Source organism: Nannobrachium achirus (assembly GCF_963921795.1).
Source record: "Nannobrachium achirus genome assembly, chromosome: 7".
NCBI classification, from domain to species: domain Eukaryota; kingdom Metazoa; phylum Chordata; class Actinopteri; order Myctophiformes; family Myctophidae; genus Nannobrachium; species Nannobrachium achirus.
Window position 1 is genome coordinate 47,626,214 of NC_137816.1, and position 19,755 is coordinate 47,645,968.

Genomic DNA, 19,755 nt, shown 5'->3' on the forward strand with positions numbered 1-19,755 from the left:
ATGAACATTTCATATCACGATTATTGTGACAAAAGAAATCGCGATTTACGATATTATCACGATAATCAAAATCCATTATCCTGGGGCGGAACATTTGCCAAAAAATAGCAGATCATAGGAACCTTTAGTTCCAGGTTTGCTTCATGTTAAATCCAGACAACTGCGCACGCACGCACGCACGCACGCACGCACGCACGCACGCACGAGGTAAAGTGCATGTCATTCTGCTCACGCTCCACATTGCCTCAGGCAACAGATCAACCCTCCCTGCACTCACTTCTCTATATTCATACACAGTAACCTGGTGAAAATAAGGTCAGGAACACACACGCACGCACACACGCACGCACGCGCGCACGCACGCACACACACACACACACACACGTCTATAAGATACACACAGGACATCCCTCGCAACTGAACTGACCCCCAGGTTGTGATCAAAGCCCTGTTAAAAGGGCATGAAAGACTGATGATCTAATGTGGTCTTACAGGTTTGCCTATTAGTCCTACACATTAAAATGCTCAGTGTTAATGCATCCCATAGTGTAACCCAGAGAGTGTACAAATGAAGCCGAATGGACACTCATGCACATTTGTACAACCTCGGAGTTAAATGAACACTTTTGACTGTGTTGAATTTGTTTCGACTAGAACTATGACAAAAAAAAATCGTTGGCTACCGTTTTTCACTGTTGATAATTTCTGAATAAAAACGAAATAAAAACTAAGCTACTGGTAGGATCACCAAGACTATCTAACTAACACATTAAAACTAGACTAAAATTATAGGGAGGGACCAGTGGAGAAAAGTAATTTTATGTTTGGTTGCACTTGAGTGTTGCTCTCTGAAAATAGATCTATAAGCTCACAACGCATCGCAGCGCAGTGAGGTTGTAGATCGACTATTTTCGGCATGCAGCTGAGTGAAAATCAGTCGTTTCGATGCCGTCACGGCCCGCCAAAAATAACTTTTAGTCCACTAAATCAATTGCACTGTGTACAGCACATTGCACCCCTGTTGCTCCTGAGACCAAAGGCAGGGCATTGGAGAGAGGGAGGATGTCGTTGTTAAATGATAGAGAACTCTCGGCAGGATTGTAAAATGTTGAATGTCAGTGAGGTCTTCTTTTTTTTTTTATTCCATTAAGGTGGGATCCTCCACAGAAGTGACAACCCCCACCCCAGCCCCACTCCATGAAGCGTGTGAGCGGTGGAGGGTGGAGATATGTCCTGTCAGAGTACTAAACAAAGTGTTCGAAAAGCAATTTCAAATGGCTAGGAGGGCTGCTTCCAGGCATTGTGATTTTGTTTTTCTTTTCTTTGCTGTATTATAATTTCTTTTGGTTGTGTAAGGTGCACACATCAAAGGGCAAAGAGGGACTATGATAGACGTTCACTCAGTCATGTGAATGTGTTTTCAACAAATACAGGGGCCGGAGTGGCTCAGGGGTAGAGTTGCCACCTTAGAACACAGAGGGTTCCCGAAGGGTTCCCAGTTCGATCCCGGGCTTCCCCAGTTAGCGTCGAAGAGTCCTTGAGTAAGACTCTGAACCCCTATGATGAGCAGGTTGGTGCCTTGCATGGTTTCCTCCACCATCGGTGTATGAATGTGAATGTAATGCACAATCTGTAAAGCGCCTTGGATAAAGGCGCTATATAAATGCACCATTTACCATTTAATGTGATGTTCACAACACTGGGACACATGGTTAGTATGATAAAGATCACATAAACGACTCTCTCTCTCTCTGTATGTCTTAAGATGATGTTTTAGTTAATAATTTCTAAAATAGTCTCTTGCATCAGTGTGTTTGTGCGCTTGCGCGCGACAGACACACACACGCGCACGCATGCACGCACGCACGCACGCACGCACATTTCAATGGGCCAGTGGTGAAGAATCTGGGTTGCAATGTACTGCTACTGTAGCTGTGTTACTATAGCAGTTACACTTGTTGATATGGAACAAAAGTTAACAAAATGTCTCTCTTTCTTTCTACGAATACATATTCATGGTCGGTCTACGGTATCTATTGTCTGTATCAATCTAACCACCACCTTTCCCTCACAGAAACACACATAATATGCAACATACAGTGCATCTCAGATGCATATCACGTAGTCAGGGCAGGGCAATTATTCACCCAACATGCAATCGCCCATCCCACACACCCGAACCATCCTCCCCCCTGTCCCCAGTCGCTCCATGCCACAGGATGAGAGAAAGCCACTTAGTGCAGGAGATGACAGCAACCTCTCCCCCACTGTGTTGTCTATGAGCAATGGAAGCAGGTGGGAAGCACTCGTGGTCCGTTCCGGTGTCATGCTGTAGTAGGAGGTAATGTGCTTCATTTCAACCTTATTTACAGCGGAACGACCCTGCGGCGCGGCACGCCCCGCCGGCTGCCATGTCCTTGGGGGTCGCTCACTCCCACACACACACATGCATATTGTTGTCGGGTGGAAACCTTGCATGTCCAAAACCGTTCATTTTAACTCATTTACTACCACATCCCAGAGTTATTCCTGTTGTTCCAGGCCGCCACGCCCGAAATTTCCCGAGCTATTAGATGAATTAGATTGAATTGAAAACAATTAAAAAGAATCGGATCGCCGATCGGTATAGATGCTCCTATTGCGATTTTTGGGGCCAATACGATCACCTGGAATCAGTATCTGCCGATACCGATATTCCCGATCACTGCGTCAAATCCATAAATTCAATCTCTTCTGAGGTTACATGCAGTCCCACAGATAAATATTGTGAAAATAGCTGATCTAGCTTGTAGATCGGCAAAGCCGATAACGATCAAAGCTGATGCCGATCAAAGCCAATAGAGGCATTATTTGAAACTTGGAGATACAAGGTTTCTGCCCAACAGTGACGATTATGAAGAAACACACACATGCATACGCATTGGGCTCACGTGTGTAATCTCTGCACACTTGGCCCTAACACGCAGGGTGTTAGGGCTGCAAAATGTGCGCATACAAGGGCAAAGCCACACACACACACACACACTCACAACCAGCCACACATTCTCACGTAGAATCACACACATGCACACACACATGCTATATAAAGACAACCAGTAAGATGCCCTGAGGGCGAGACAGAGACTGACACAATATGTCCATATTAGGGGCATTCCAAGACATGAGCTTAATATTGATGACATCAGGGATCTTGGCCATATATGGAGCGTGACATGAGGTGTGACATGAGGTGTGACGGACAGACATGATCTGCAGGTTTTCATACTAAATGCGACCCCCACAGGCAGATGCTCATGTGCAATGACTCGCAAACACACACTTCACCTCAGCAAGAGCCGTTGGCCACCGCGTCCACGTCCATGGACGCGGCCGCGAAAAAAACGGCCGTGGACGCGGCCAGGATGAACAGGTTTTATCTGTCCGTAAATGTGGTTTAGGCCGCGTCCACGGACGCAAACGGCCGGCCGTCCCGGCCGTGGACGCGGCCGTGGACGCAGACGGCCGGGGACGCGGCCGTGGACGAGGCCGTGGACGAGGCCGCGGACGCAAACGGCCGGCCGTGGACGAGGCCGCGAAAAAAAGGCAGTGAAAAAAAAAAAAAAAGGGTGTCTATTGTATGTATTTTTTGATGGAGAATTCAAATATGACCTTCTTTTTTGCATAGGACAACTCTAACCTGCATCAATTGGTATTTTATAATTGCCAATTGTACCCTATCCATCTAAAAAACAAATTGGATGTCTATTGTATGTATTTTTTGATGGAGAATTCAAATATTACCTTCTTTTTGGGATAGGACAACTCTAACCGGCATCAATTGGTATTTTATAATTGCCAATTGTACCCTATCCATCTCAAAAACAAATTGGATGTCTATTGTATGTATTTTTTGATGGGGAATTCAAATGTTACCTTCTTTTTTAGATAGGACAACTCTAACCTGCATCAATTGGTGCATCAACCTACTATCTATCTATCTATCTATCTATCTATCTATCTATCTATTTATTTATACTTCACCTTTAGTCCAGAAGAGAGTTCAGCCTCAGGAACTTGCACACATGGAACTGTGTCATGACTGTGTCATGGAGCTAAAACAGAGCTATGTTAAATACTCACAATGACTCTGATGGACCAATCAGGGTGGTGGTGGGGGGAGGGATCAACAATAGACATAAACTGGATAATGCTTTGTTAACTGTCCCACCTAAGTCCCTGCTAGTCTGAACAAACATCACCTTCCCTCTCATAATACTACTACTACTACTACTACTACTACTACATTTATATAAAGCTGCTCTTGCATTTGAATGAAAGTCTGACACAAGTTAAGGTTAACTTAGGTAGTATTTCATTTTGCTGGCTTTTAGGGTCTGTGTGTGAGTGTGTAGGCTCACAAATTATTATAATTGTCATTAAGTGACTCTATCTATCTATCTATCTATCTATCTATCTATCTATCTATCTATCTATCTATCAATCTATCCATCTATTTATTTATACTTACTGTTTACATTTTCTATAAATATTTATTTCTATATAAAACTCAGTTGTGTGGAGTTATTGTGTGCCTTTTCTTGTAGCTAAAGAGTCCATTTGTTCACTAGACATTAAGTCAAGGTTACTATTTTGAGTTGAAGCTAAGTGTTTTATTGCGTTGTGGTTTAACATGATTTAAAAGGCAAATTCATTGTTATGGTTACTTTAGAAGACTGCTTTTGCATTCATGAGTTAAAAAGAGAGCCAAGCTAATTCAAAGAGTTAAGTTAAAGGAACACAAAACATGACCTAACTCACAGCTGCCATTGGACAGACAGTTACAACATACTCTTATCTTTCACAGAACAGACAATTATCATTTATTTTATCTATTTGAGACTATGTAGCTGCTCTAGGGGAAATAGAGCATTATATCAGCCTATTCAATTGATAATGACCAATGGGTGCCAGTTTCTAAGTAGTTAAAGCATATTAACATAACAATATATGTGGCCTAGACATGGATATTGCCCAATCAACTCGTAATCTACAGAAATGTCCACCACATCACACAGTATAAAACCTAGTAGGCTTAGTGGATTACCTATGTTAAATCATGTCAGGTTAGTTTGGTTCAAGGTTCAAGTATAATAATTTATGAGACAAATATGTAAACAGCACAAATTTACAATCACATCTAGGCTAGAATGATAACATAAAGTCCTGACTACTCCTTGTTATTGTGGTCCTAAATACTACAATGATTAGTTTGGATGCATTGCTTCTATCATGTCCAATTAAAAATAAATACATTACATACATACAGAAATCTGCCTTCTCCTGTATTGTATTAGTGACATTCATTATAAATAGTAAAATAACAGGACAGAGCAAAAAAGGCCTATGTTGTGTCTTTATCTGATCACATGCAATCAGACACTCACACTGCACAGCAATACTTTATTACAGGCTCAAGGCCCACAGGGTAAGAAGACAATACATTACAAAGATAATAATTAAAAAAACAACAACAGAGAGTACATTCACCAAGCCCCACCGGAGCTAAAGAGGCACTCATGCCAGTGTCCTCTAACGGTAGACGTGTACCTGACAGAGCTTTCCCCACATTGGTTACAGATATAAGGTTTCTCTCCGGTGTGAATTTGTTGGTGTATTTTGATATGTTCCAGTCTAGGAAAGCTCTTTCCACACTGGTCACAGCAATAAGGTTTCTTTCCAGTGTGATTTTTCTGGTGTGCTTTGAGATGATGCATATCACTGAACCTTTTCTCACACTGGACACAGCAGTATATGGCTTCTCACCAGTGTGGATTTTCAGGTGTCTTTTCAGAGCCGTCTTCAGAGTGAACCTTTTCCCACATTGGTGACAGCAGTAAGGTCTCTCTCAAGTGTGGTGAATCTTCTTGTGTTGTACGAGGCTAGATTTTACAGTGAAACGTTTGCCACAGTGTTCACAGCAGTAAGGCTTTTCTTCGGTGTGAAATCTCTGGTGTACTTTCAGAGCAGCCATTAAACTGAACTTTTCCCCACATTGGACACAGCTGTATGGTTTCTCTCCTGTGTGAATTCGTTCATGTATTTTGAGATAAGACAATTGAGTAAAGCTTTTCCCACACTGGTCACAGCAATAGGGCTTCTCTCTAGTGTGAATTCCCTGGTGTTCTTTTAAAATCCCCTTTTGAACAAATCTTTTCCCACACTGGTCACAACAATAAGGTTTCTCTCCAGTATGTGAACGCTTATGATCTTTTAATTGTCCAGACCGAGCAAAATACTTCCCACATTGTTCACAGCTGAATGGCTTCACTCCGGCATGAATTCTCTGGTCTACTTTGAGATAATAAATTGAGCTGAAGGCTTTTTCCACATTGGTCACAACAGCTCACAACAGCACTGTCTTGGTTTAACTGAGGACAGCACAGGACAGGGAGAGAAAACACACACCTGATAAGAGCCAGATTCACACATTGATCAGCATTTAAGTAACATCATCATTATTATTGTTGAGTCTGAAAAGAACAATACAATGTGATAGATCTTTACACATCTGACCCATAACATTATTAGCAATTCACATAGTTACTATAATAGGTGAGTCTTCTAGCTTTTTAAAAATGTAATATTTCATTCATTCTTTCTCTTACTAAGTGGAACATCCCACTTCTTAATTGTATATTATTTGGAAAGGGTTGAGTAGCAAAATGTTTGCCATAAATTCAATGCTGAGTTGCATTTGTTTTCCTACATTTTCCCCTTCAATGTATTATTACAATGTATTTACTATTTCTTACTTAGGTCTACTTAACTTAGTATTTTTACATTATTATATTGATCAACATTAACACATAGTGTGTGTTAGGTTAGGTTAGTTGCAGAGTGTCCACAACTGTCCAGAATACACTGTACATAATTTCAAGACTCCAGACTTCAAGTGAAGATGAAATCTCTAGACGGCACCAGCGGCAATTCTGATGAACGGGTGGAACCCAAAGACCATCAAGATCTCTGTAAGTCACAGACTGAGTAAGTCTCCAGATAAACTCACACACATCAAAGTGTTTAAACATTACTTTTATCATTCATGACATAATATCATGTTACTGTTACCTACATGCCTTTATATGGGGAGAACCAAGCAACTTTGACCCGGTGATGATTTTGCTTTTAATAGAAAGGAATCCCTTACATTGTTGTATGTTAAATTACTTTCTGATCTGTTTGTGTTCATTATAACAGCCACAGGAAAGATACATTGTTTCAGATTGTTCCAGAGACTGATGACAGACCCTGGATGTAGCTCTGTCAGGTACACGTCTACCATTAGTGGACACTGGCATGAGTGCCTCTTTAGCTCCGGTGGGGCTCGGTGAATGTACTCTCTGTTGTTGTTTTTTTAAATTATTATCTTTGTAATGTATTGTCTTCTTACCCTGTGGGCCTTGAGCCTGTAATAAAGTATTGCTGTGCAGTGTGAGTGTCTGATTGCATGTGATCAGATAAAGACACAACAGAGGCCTTTTTTGCTCTGTCCTGTTATTTTACTATTTATAATGAATGTCACTAATACAATACAGGAGAAGGCAGATTTCTGTATGTATGTAATGTATTTATTTTTAATTGGACATGATAGAAGCAATGCATCCAAACTAATCATTGTAGTATTTAGGACCACAATAACAAGGAGTAGTCAGGACTTTATGTTATCATTCTAGCCGAGATGTGATTGTACATTTGTGCTGTTTACATTTTTGTCTCATAAATTATTATACTTGAACCTTGAACCAAACTAACCTGACATGATTTAACATAGGTGAATCCACTGAGCCTACTAAGTTTTATACTGTGTGATGTGGTGGACATTTCTGTAGATTACGAGTTGATTGGGCAATATCCATGTCTAGGCCACATATATTGTTATGTTAATATGGTTAACTACTTAGAAACTGGCACCCATTGGTCATTATCAATTGAATAGGCTGATATAATGCTCTATTTCCCATAGAGCAGCTACATAGTCTCAAATAGATAAAACAAATGACAATTGTCTGTTCTGTGAAAGATAAGAGTAGGCCTATGTTGTAACTGTCTGTCCAATGGCAGCTGTGAGTTAGGTCATGTTTTGTGTTCCTTTAACTTAACTCTTTGAATTAGATTGGCTCTCTTTTTAACTCATGAATGCAAAAGCAGTCTTCTAAAGTAACCATAACAATGAATTTGCCTTTTAAATCATGTTAAACCACAAAGCAATAAAACACTTAGCTTCAACTCAAAATAGTAACCTTGACTTAATGTCTAGTGAACAAATGGACTCTTTAGCTACAAGAAAAGGCACACAATAACTCCACACAACTGAGTTTTATATAGAAATAAATATTTATAGAAAATGTAAACAGTAAGTATAAATAGATAGATAGATAGATAGATAGATAGATAGAGTCACTTAATGACAATTATAATAATTTGTGAGCCTATACACTCACACACAGACCCTAAAAGCCAGCAAAATGAAATACTACCTAAGTTAACCTTAACTTGTGTCAGACTTGAATTCAAATGCAAGAGCAGCTTTATATAAATGTAGTAGTAGTAGTGTTATGAGAGGGAATGTGATGTTTGTTCAGACTAGCAGGGACTTAGGTGGGACAGTTAACAAAGCATTATCCAGTTTCTGTCTATTGTTGATCCCTCCCCCCACCACCACCCTGATTGGTCCATCAGAGTCATTGTGAGTATTAACATAGCTCTGTTTTAGCTCCATGACACAGTCATGACACAGTTCCATGTGTGCAAGTTCCTGAGGCTGAACTCTCTTCTGGACTAAAGGTGAAGTATAAATAAATAGATGGATAGATAGATTGGCAATTATAAAATACCAATTGATGCAGGTTAGAGTTGTCCTATCCCAAAAAGAAGGTAATATTTGAATTCTCCATCAAAAAATACATGCAATAGACATCCAATTTGTTTTTTAGATGGATAGGGTACAATTGGCAAATATAAAATACCAATTGATGCAGGTTAGAGTTGTCCTATGCAAAAAAGAAGGTCATATTTGAATTCTCCATCAAAAAATACATACAATAGACACCTTTTTTTTTCTTTTTCGCTGCCTTTTTTTCGCGGCCTCGTCCATGGACGCGTCCACGGCCGGCCGTTTGCGTCCACGGCCGCGGCCTCGTCCACGGCCTCGTCCACGGCCGCGTCCCCGGCCGTCTGCGTCCACGGCCGCGTCCACGGCCGCGTCCACGGCCGGGACGGCCGGCCGTTTGCGTCCTTGGACGAGGCCTCGCGTCCACGGCCGTTTTTTTCGCGGCCGCGTCCATGGACGCGTCCACGGCCGCGTCCATGGACGTGGACGCGGCGGCCAGCGGCTGTCTCTCCTTCACCTGCACCCACTCATGCGCATGCACATACACTCACGCCAACGCACACGCACACGCACACACACACACACACACACACACACACACACACTCCGTTCTTCTAAATGGTGGACCCGCTCCCCGTGGTTCAGCTTCAGAGTGATGTTGTGACTTACAGGATTTCAGGACACCTGTCAGCCTCCTGTTGAGTCAATATTGCTGCCATTTGCTAGCCTGATTTCAGACTCAGCTCACGCTTTAGTCTGAAACTGTGTCCTATTCTAACCGATTTACGGGGGAGGGACCCGCGCGCGAGTGACCGCGACGCACAGTGACCGCGACGCACGGTGATCGCGACGCACGGTGATCGCGACGCATGGCCGCGCCGTGTGTGTGTTTGTGTGCCTATCGTGTGTGAACTTCGTCTCTGTCAGTGCCAGTGACTGCTTCCACACAGAACTGCGACCAGAAACATGTAATCAACATTAACAGCTTGGTGAACTCAGCGCGCGCGTGTGTGTGTACACTACAGTATGTGTGCCTGTCGTGTGTGAACTTCGTTTGAAATCGTTTCAACTGCTGCGCTGATTGGATATTCGTTAGACTCACCCCCACCCCCCGCGCTCATTGGATCAGCCGAACTTTTTGGCTGCTAAAGCCGATTCATGTACTCAGCTCCAGACCAGAGAAAGAGTCCACTCTGAGAGTGGGCGGGGTCTATGGGCTGGAACCAGGCAAGCCATTTGCCACAATGCGTCGCAACGCGACACGTTGTGAGCTTGTAGATCGGCTATTTTTTGGCAAAGACATTTGATAGAGAGTGAAAAAAAGACTATCAAGTATGTATAAGTACCTTTTACCAATTATAGGGTGTTTAAGTGGTACCGGATATGCAGCTCTGCAAATAAAAGGTGAATTGATCCCAGTGCATGATGGAGGACGATATCGCGATAAATTAAATCTCCACGATACGATTATCGCAAGTGTTTTTTATCACGATAAACGATAATATCGCGTATCGTCCCATCCCTAGTGTGCGTGCACGTGTGTGTCTAATGCTGCACACACACAGACAGAGTTGCAGTCACCAAGTGTGACTGCCATCGACAGTTACAGTGCCGACACCTTTTGTCGTGTTTGTGTCACATTATGTTCGTATGAGTGATATTTTACACCTGGCTGACTCTTAGTGTCATTTAAAAGAGCTCTATCTGTGTTCATTTCACTGAGGCTAAAGGAGTGGGAAAGAAACTAACTATTTGTGACGATGCGAAAGCGCCTGAGATGTCTTACAGCCATGGGCTGAAGGCTTAGTAACAGCTTTTCCCCGGCAGCTGTCAGAGCGCTAAATGAGGACAGGGACGAAAAACTAAAACATAAGAACAAAAACTTAAGTGATGAAACTGACAATGACTCTTATTCTGTGTATATGCTTGACACATTTTGATTGAGCACTGCTGCTATTTTAGGTATCTGCAAATTACCTTCACATAATTTGAAACTGCTGCTAAATGGTAAGCTATTGATAAGCTACAAGAACCTAACCTTACTTTTCTTAACATGAAAATAGTATTGTATGATATATCATATGTTTCATTGTATATTTTTATTATAATATAATATAATATAATATAATATAATATAATATAATATAATATAATATAATATAATATGATATAATATGATATAATATGATATAATATGATATAATATTATATATTTTTTTGGACACATTTTTGGATAATTTAGTTTGTCGCACTCTCAATGTGTAAGGTCCTTAAAGGAGTAGTTCACCCCCAAAATGACTTTTCTTTCTATTGATTACTCATGCCATGGAGACTTGAATTCAATAATACTTTTTTATATGTTTTGCATTCCTAAGACAAAAATGTGATTATAGTTAATGTACCCCCATTGGTTCCGGATGGGAACCCAAATGCATTTGGGTCCCCATTCGGAATCAATGTGGGTACATTTATTGTAATAATATTTTTGTCTTAGGAATGCGACAAAATAGAAAACATATTATGTTACTCAAGTCTCCATGGTGTGAGTAATCAATAGAAAAAAAGTCATTTTGGGGGTGAACTACTCCTTTAAGGCTATGTCTATGGGGTTAGAGTTTTGCCCTGTGTTATGGTTAGGGATGTTAGGGTTAGAGTTTTGCCTTGTGTTATGGATAGGGATGTTAGGGTTAGAGTTTTGCCTTGTGTTATGGATAGGGATGATAGGGTTAGAGTTTTGCCTTGTGTTATGGATAGGGATGTTAGGGTTAGAGTTTGTTATGGATAGGGATGTTAGGGTTAGAGTTTTTTTGCCTTGTGTTGTGGATAGGGATGTCGGGGCATTGGGGAGAGCCCACAATCTCACCTTAAGGGTCATCTTTGCCAGCAGCTCCTGAAGATCCATAATGCCTTGCACCAGGCTCAGGAAATCACTGCAGGTTGGACAGGCTCAACAGAGGAAAAAGAAGCACGAGAGGGAGAGCAAACAAAAAAAGGACAAAACGAGGAAAGGGAGTGGGATGAACAGGAAGGGTAATTAGTTTCACATTGTTCATTTACGTTTCTGACAACCAGTAAGGACGAGCCTGAAGACTTAAGGGCTATATTTTGATTGTCTTAACCCGATTTAGTGCCACCACTAAAAACAACGTCGAAAGCCGAAGTACTTTGGGATCGGCACCTCGGATTGGGTCGCTAGCCAACAATTTGAGCCGAACTAGTTCGGGATAGGCACTCAAAGGGTTAAGTACCAGCTCTTCTTATGCCTTAACTTAACTGTCCATACTGTCTCCGACAACCAAACTTTTCGTCGGAGAGTTCCAACTTTCCGACGTGCAGCTTTCCGAACTCTAATTTGGAGGAATGCTATTCAGAACATGCGAGTGACGTCATTTTGTAGTTAAACCGGACCTTTCCGGTGTTCAGTGGTCGGAGACAGTATGGACAGGCCTTTAAGTTAAGGCATAAGAGCTGGTACTTAAGACAATCAAAATAGCGCCCTTGTAGTATATTTATATGGGCTTGTAAATCTGCAGTTTTTGGTGTGTGACACCAGTGGCCAGTCAGCCATCAGTCCTCTACTGGAAATATCACGTTCATTACAGCACATTTTGAAATGTATGTATTACTTTATGCAAAATATATACTGTATATGTAGGGTGGCCGCTCCTAGGGCTAGAGTGGCCGCTTGGGAACCGGAACGTTCCCGGTTCGATCCCGGGATGCCCCAGAGTCAGTGTCGAAATGTCCTTGATGAGCAGGTTGCTCATCAAGCTTAATTGGTTTCCTCTGCCATCGGTGTATGAATGTGTGTGTGAGTGGGTGTCTGGGTGAATGTACTGTAATGCACAATCATTGTAAAGTGCCTTGGATAAAGGTGCTATATAATTGCACCATTTACCATAATTGCACCATTTAGGGGGTTATATTTCTTGTATAACATACATTCACAATTTTATTGAGATACAGTATAGTTTTCACTGCGTGGGATTGAAAACATGATTGAGTATGTTTTCCTGAGCGTCTTATGTATTGTAAGTTTTCCATTGTGAACTTGCCACAACGAAAACACTGTTAATATCGAAAAGTGAAGGAACGAGCTGTGACTACAGTACATGTTTTATAGTTGCGTTTCCATAAAGCCTGTTAATGCGCATTAAGGGTTTTGCACAACAATCTTTTTATGGAAACACTTCAATTTATCCCCCACCAACATAGCTGATATCGTCGTTTTCAGGTGGAAACCTCATATCTCAAGTTTCAATTTGTATGTTCTTTCGCAAAGTAAAGCCCTGCTTCATCGTACAAGGCCGTCGCACAAAAGTAGTGAAAACAGCAGATCTCGCGGTACGAGGCGTTGTGTGCTTTTAAAATGAAAAATGCAAAACGAACGGTTTTGGACATACAAGGTTTTCACCCGACAACGACGATATGCAGAAATGTGTGCTGTAGCTCAGCTCATTACATCTACATTTCATAACACTTTCTGTATTGCCGGTGACCCATCTTCTGTGCTCTCCAAAACTTTCTATAGCAGCTTTCCAGTGCATGGCAAAAGGATAAAAATAATGGAAACGAAAGATATCACACAATATCAAAATTCATAACATCTTGCAAAAAGATTGCCTGCTACTAATAACTCCAGTTTTATCAATTATGAAACCATCAATATGTCCAACTATGCAATAACTACCCCTTCTAAATTAAATAGAGGGTATATGCGTGTGAGTGACATCATCATCATACCCGAGAACCCGAGTTATGCGGGAACGCCTACTGAGTGGCAAAAAGCTATTTTCAAAAGCTACTTTCTGGCCTTGACAGCCCATACATCCAAACAGAAAAGTCCTATCTGATTTCATTAAACAACGTTAAACTATGCTAAACTCACTTTGCCACTCGATTTGCCATTCGCTTAATGCATGCGCATACCTTCTATACAGTTTTTAATTTATTTACATTTTCTATAATATTCTTTTGTAACTTTTTTAATTGACTTTAACTAGATAATAGCCTAATTGATCTATCTATGCAAACCTAATGGACGTAACCTTGTCTAGCCCAGAGCGTAATATGGCCGAGTAATCGCAATACTTACTGCGGTTGAGGTTTGGACACTGTGTGATGAAACCATTAGGAGCAAAGATCAGCTTCACATCCTGAATAATGCCCTGTGGAGACAGAGAGGCAAGAGGTCGAGAGACAAAGAGACAGAGATTTAATACACATATCTATAAATCCCATGTACTCACTTATATAAATATACTCACTAAATTCATTCAATAATTTCATTCAATACATTACTATAGTTTTATTTATAGTAAAATAAAACACCAAGACATTCAACACAAGTCTTACTCCTCGGCAAGACTCGGCAACCCGTGCCCTATATACAGTACACACACATCTGACTGCATTCTATTATTCGCTGATAATTGCTAGTTGTCTCTCCTGCACTGCTGGTGGCAATCCTCTTGATTAGGAAGGTGCCAAGTGCTGTAGAGGAGAGGGGTGTATCCTATGTGTCATCATGAGCAATGTGTTTATTGAAATAGTCAAATGGCTGCCTTTACATGGGCAGGTATATTCCACTTGTATTCAGAATGACTGCTCATTCAGAATGAAAATTCTCATGTAAACACCTTAGAATGGAATAGAATATCCATTCAGAATGAATTTTCATTTCGGTCTGGAGGGGTGGTATAAGTCCCTCCCCTCCAGAAATCGCTCAAACAGGGAACAATGTCAGACTCAAGCTTCAGCTGAGTCTGAAATCAGGCTAATATACCGTTTGAATCAGAATAGACTTTTGTTTATATCAGGTTCCATGTAAACGTTTGGGTATGAATCTCCATTCGGAATGAGTTCATTCTGAATGAATGAATGAATGTTGTGCATGTAAAGGCAGCCATTGAGTTTTAACCCAAGTTATATTGGTTTAATGGCAACGCATCTTTAAGAATGATAATCAGTAATTGATGGGGCAAATAGGAGACCGGACAATATTCTAGGTGGTGATGGTTATGCTTTATTTATCATGGTATCATGGGGAGAGGTACAATAAGATAGGAACAAGTAGCACGCGCATCTTGTAAAATTCTCCGGGTGCTGAGCAAAAATACGTACAGAGCAAAAAAGGTAGGTACATTTATTAGCAACGTTTCGACCCACTATGGGTCTTCGTCAGGCATGACTGACAAAACATTGCTAATAAATGTACCTACGGCGAGCCTAAGATGGTGTGCAAGCCTCTTCCTTCTTTGCTTTGAAAGTACAACAACACTCAGGTCAGTGGTCCGGTAAACAGTAGTAGTTCTGCCAAGAGCACAGGGCAGAGATCATAGTTACATCATACTGTAGCTGCTTCAAGGGCAAACTGAACCATCACAAGATACTGTAACACAAACAATAGCTATCAGGCCTGGTGGAGACATCCACGTAGGCTCTACAAACTGCCAAATATCATAATGTATTGTATTGCAGAAGTATTATAAGTGTATTTTTCTCTGCTTCCTGGTTTTCGCCAAAGAAGGTCTCAGCAAGAACAGTCACCAACGTCATCTAGGCTCCATGGGTGGCGGGTGGCCACCGGTGGCCACCCAAAATAACATTAGCGTCTATGAGCACTTCGTCACTTCCGCCACCCAAAAGTGTCATGGCGGCGTCCCATGGTGTGCCAACTTCCGGGTGTTGTCTGTTCCTGCCTAACATTCCTTGGTTTTCGCTCTGTGTTTGTCAAAACAGCGCATTTTTTATTGGCCATAAATAGACAACCAGTGCTCCGAGTGACTCGCTATTTTTTTTCGCCCCCATGGAATCACAGAGTGACGGTCCATGTGTGTGAAAATAGACAAATATTCTGTGACTACATGAAAAGGTAAGGAAAAACAAAAGATAGCTCGCAGTGGTTAGTGGTTTGGTTAAATATTCTCGGTATTCTTGGCAGTGAATGAGTTAACACACGGGCGTCTAAGCCGTCATTTTGACTGAATAACTTTGCTCATGAAGCTCTAATGAAGCTTAAGTCCGTTAATGCGGTAGATGGGGTTTTAACAGCGATTCTAGTGTTAAAGAGCATGCTATTTGTATCCCCAGTTTTATATAATTTTTGCAATTGTCCTTATAATTGAATCCAATCCACGTACAAAGCCACACCCCCTCCAATCTAGTTCCTGTTCATATATTCAACTCAAAGTCAACACCGTTTTCTCAGCGTCGATCAAAGTCTCTGATTGAGCTATTATGTTTCTTGAAGTGGGCCCCAAAAGGTTTGAAAATCACTGAACTAGGCAACCGGAACAATGGGTTAGTGGTTTCTAGCGAGGCTTCTATTGGCCTTATCACATGGTGGCCATTTTACAAAATGGGTACCATTTGATACCCATCATTACAAACCATGGCGTCTATTCATTCAAACAACCAAGTCAGGGGAAACACTTACAAATACATGTACTAGGGATGCCCCGATCAGGGTTTTTTTGCTCCCGATCCGATACCGATCAAATATTATTGCTTCCGATTCGATCCCGATCTTTCCCGATCCGATCTTTTGGCAAGGCATTAAGAAGAAAAAAAAATTCTATTCATTCTATCACTTGGTTCTCAACCTTTTCAGGCCGTGACCCCCAAAATAATCATATTTTAACTGGGGACCCCCGACCCTGAAGAGTTGAGGAAGTATATTTTGTATAACACGGTTCTATTGTGAAAATAGCAGATCTACATGCTCACAACGCCTCGCAACGCGAGGAGTTGTGAGCATGTAGATCGGCTATTTTCACAATTTCTGGCTTTAATATTTGACAATTTGGCCAATGTTTAATTTGTCATTTTAGAGGTATTAAAAAGTCCTTAATTTTTCACTTTCGAAATGTGCAGATACCCTCTATACACTTAAACTTTATGTTGATTTGTTTACTGTTGAGAGAGAAAACAATGTTGCACATTAAGTTAATCATCTGGGGACCCCCCCAAAATAATTTGAGGACCCCCCCTGGGGGTCCCGACCCACAGGTTGAGAACCACTGAGCTAGTTGACGGTGCAGAGAGACATAATTGCCTTCCTTTGATCCATTAGCAAGGGGCCAATTACTACTTATTGGCATCAGCTGCCAGCTGTACACAGAGTCTGACACAATCACCTTCCCTCTGCAGTGCTCTGTCTGTCTCATTTCTCCAAAAGCCCTTGAATATGATTGAAAATGATTAAGGATTACTGTGATTATGGTAAGCTTACATTTCATATCGCATTCACCTTACCTGTAACTTTCAGTACTCCCAGAAAATATTTTTTTTTTTTTTCGATTTTTTTTCCCCCGATCTCCGATCTTATAAAAACGGCCATATCGGCGGCCGATCCGATCACGTGATCGGGATCGGGCAACACTAACATGTACACAATGGTACACCACATTGGGTTCATGGCAACACAATGGAAGGACATTAAAATTCTACAGCTCGGCTCGGGCGCAAATGGCATCGATTTATTTCAGCCAGCACGTATTATGCTTATGTGAAATCCATTTGGAGTGCATTTGGTCGGCCAGGGATGTAAGCAACACCTGCCCACATTATATTTCACAGAGAAATAAGCCTGGAGCAGAGTAAAGTCGTGCTATGGATATGGATTCAGGGCAGGCGCAAGCGCACACACGTGGATGACACCGAAACACGTACTTGGGCTAATACACACACACGCACGCACACACACACGCACACACACACACACACACAGTTTGAGTAGCAGATATTGAGGAGCAGGCTGTCGGTGTCAGGGAGAATGGGAAGGGAATGAAAGGGTACTGTAGATCATAGATGTGTCGGTGCTGTAATAAAGAACCTGACTGCACATCACCAGCATTGATCAGTGTGTAACTCAACAAGATCTAGAAATGTCTCTCTCTCTCTCTCTCTCTCTCTCTCTCTCTCTCTCTCTCTCTCTCTCTCTCTCTCTCTCTCTCTCTCTCTCTCTCTCTCTCTCTCTATATATATATATAGCCTATAGCCTATAATAGCCTATCTACTACGGTAGTTGTGAACTTGTAGATCTACAGTAGGTATAAAATGGGGCTTAATTTGATTAACGCAAGTTTTGTAATGATAATCGACATCTGCAAAGTAACTGTAGTGGAGTAAAAAAGTACAATATTTGCCTGTGAGATGCGGTGGAGTCATGGTATAAAGTATTGAAAAGGCTCAAGTAAAGTAAAAGTACATGAAAACAGTACAACACTGTACAGTACAGTACTTGAGTAAATGTACTTAGTTACTTTTCGCCTCTGCTTTCTCCCTAACCATGCCTAAGAAGAGCAGCATTAGATACTCCTCTTGTCATGTTTTTAGAGCCTCTTTTTAGTTTTTAGTTGTTTTAATCTCTGTTGTGTTGTCCCCTGTATTGTTTTTTATATGGACCTATTAAGAGTCTGAATTAAAGATTGATTGTTCTCTCTCTCTAAATGGTAAATGGTGCATTTATATAGCGCCTTTATCAAAGGCGCTTTACAGAGATTGTGCATTACATTCACCCATTCACACACACATTCATACACCGATTGCAGAGGAAACCATGCAAGGCACCAACCTGCTCACTGGGAGTAACTAGGGGTTCAGGGTCTTGCTCAAGGACTCTTCCACACTAACTCTGTGGGAGCCGGGGATCGAACTGGGAACCCATCGGGAACCCTCTGTCTTCTAATGACAGTTTCTCTACCTTTGAGCCACTGCTGCCCCACTCTCTCTCTCTCTCTCTCTCTCTCTCTCTCTCTCTCTGATGCCCACAAGCTTTTGCATGCACAGTGCACACATATAACTAAGTACTTATTTTACTGTCATTGAGTAGCCTTTTCATGTTCTTGTTGTACTCTTTTGAGTACATTCTATGATCAGTACTTTCACTTTATATATTTTGAATTAAGTGCAGTACTCAACATTTTTTTCTAAGAAAGGCGATAATTACACTGCAGCCTATTATTATGCTGTCCTCACTCCTGACACAATCAGGGGGATATTCCATTGTACTCTTTTCCCACACAAGGCAATCTTTGAGAAAGCTTTCTTATAAAGACCTTTAGAGAGAATCACGGAACTAGAGAGAGACTGTGTTGTAGGACGCATTCACATTATTCACCTTATGTAACCAAGTAACTATTACTTTGAGTAGTTTTCAAAAGAGTAATGCTCCAATTGCTAATCTTCTAGATGGGTAAGACTTATATACTTCTACTTGAGTAGGATATTCTAGGGCTCTTTCCATCACGGGGGGATATCACGGGGCTGCGAGACAGACATCCACATACCACTCTCCACATGGGTGCTAATTCGACTGCGGCTCCCTAGCCGATGGCCAAGCTCCACTTAATTCATTCATCCAGTAGTGTGACAGACAGGACATCTTTGGCGCGACGCCGGGGGCAACGACTGCTTAGATTGACACAGGTTTATTGTTTTGGGGTAAAAGGCTCATCCTGATATTTCCCCATCCCCATCTGGTGATGTAAAACATGACCTTTCTTTGTTACAACACAGGCTGAAAACAATCCTAACCTCCACCTGCTCTCTTGCCCCCAGACAGACACGCTGTCTCACTTTCCTAATTAACTACCCGCAGAGGAACGGAGGGAGAGATGGAGAGTGAGAGAGAGAGAGAGAGAGAGAGAGAGAGAGAGAGAGAGAGAGAGAGAGAGAGAGAGAGCGTGGGTAAGACAGGGTGCAGTCTGAAATGCAAAGCAATAATAGAGGCAGACATAACAGTTCATGATGAGGTGGACAGAGAAAGAAAAAGCTACAAAAATAAATATTCCATTCATATTCTAGTTTACAGTACATTCAATGGACTATTACTAATAATCTGATTAATGGCGTGATGTGAAAGTCTCCTCCCGTCTGTCGCT

At 41.5% G+C, this 19,755-nt stretch overlaps 1 protein-coding gene across 1 annotated transcript in view; it reads right to left on the reverse strand.

Annotated features, from left to right (window-relative positions):
* Positions 1 to 19,755, reverse strand: part of LOC308288369 (protein kinase C-binding protein NELL1-like) — a gene marked incomplete at both ends in the record, with an annotated part of 330,259 nt that overhangs the window by 208,901 nt on the left and 101,603 nt on the right. Inside the window, 2 exons of the mRNA XM_080729790.1 lie at positions 11,733 to 11,815; positions 13,965 to 14,037. Of these exons, the coding sequence (XP_080585916.1) occupies positions 11,733 to 11,815; positions 13,965 to 14,037 (156 nt within the window). The remainder of the gene's footprint in view (positions 1 to 11,732; positions 11,816 to 13,964; positions 14,038 to 19,755) is intronic.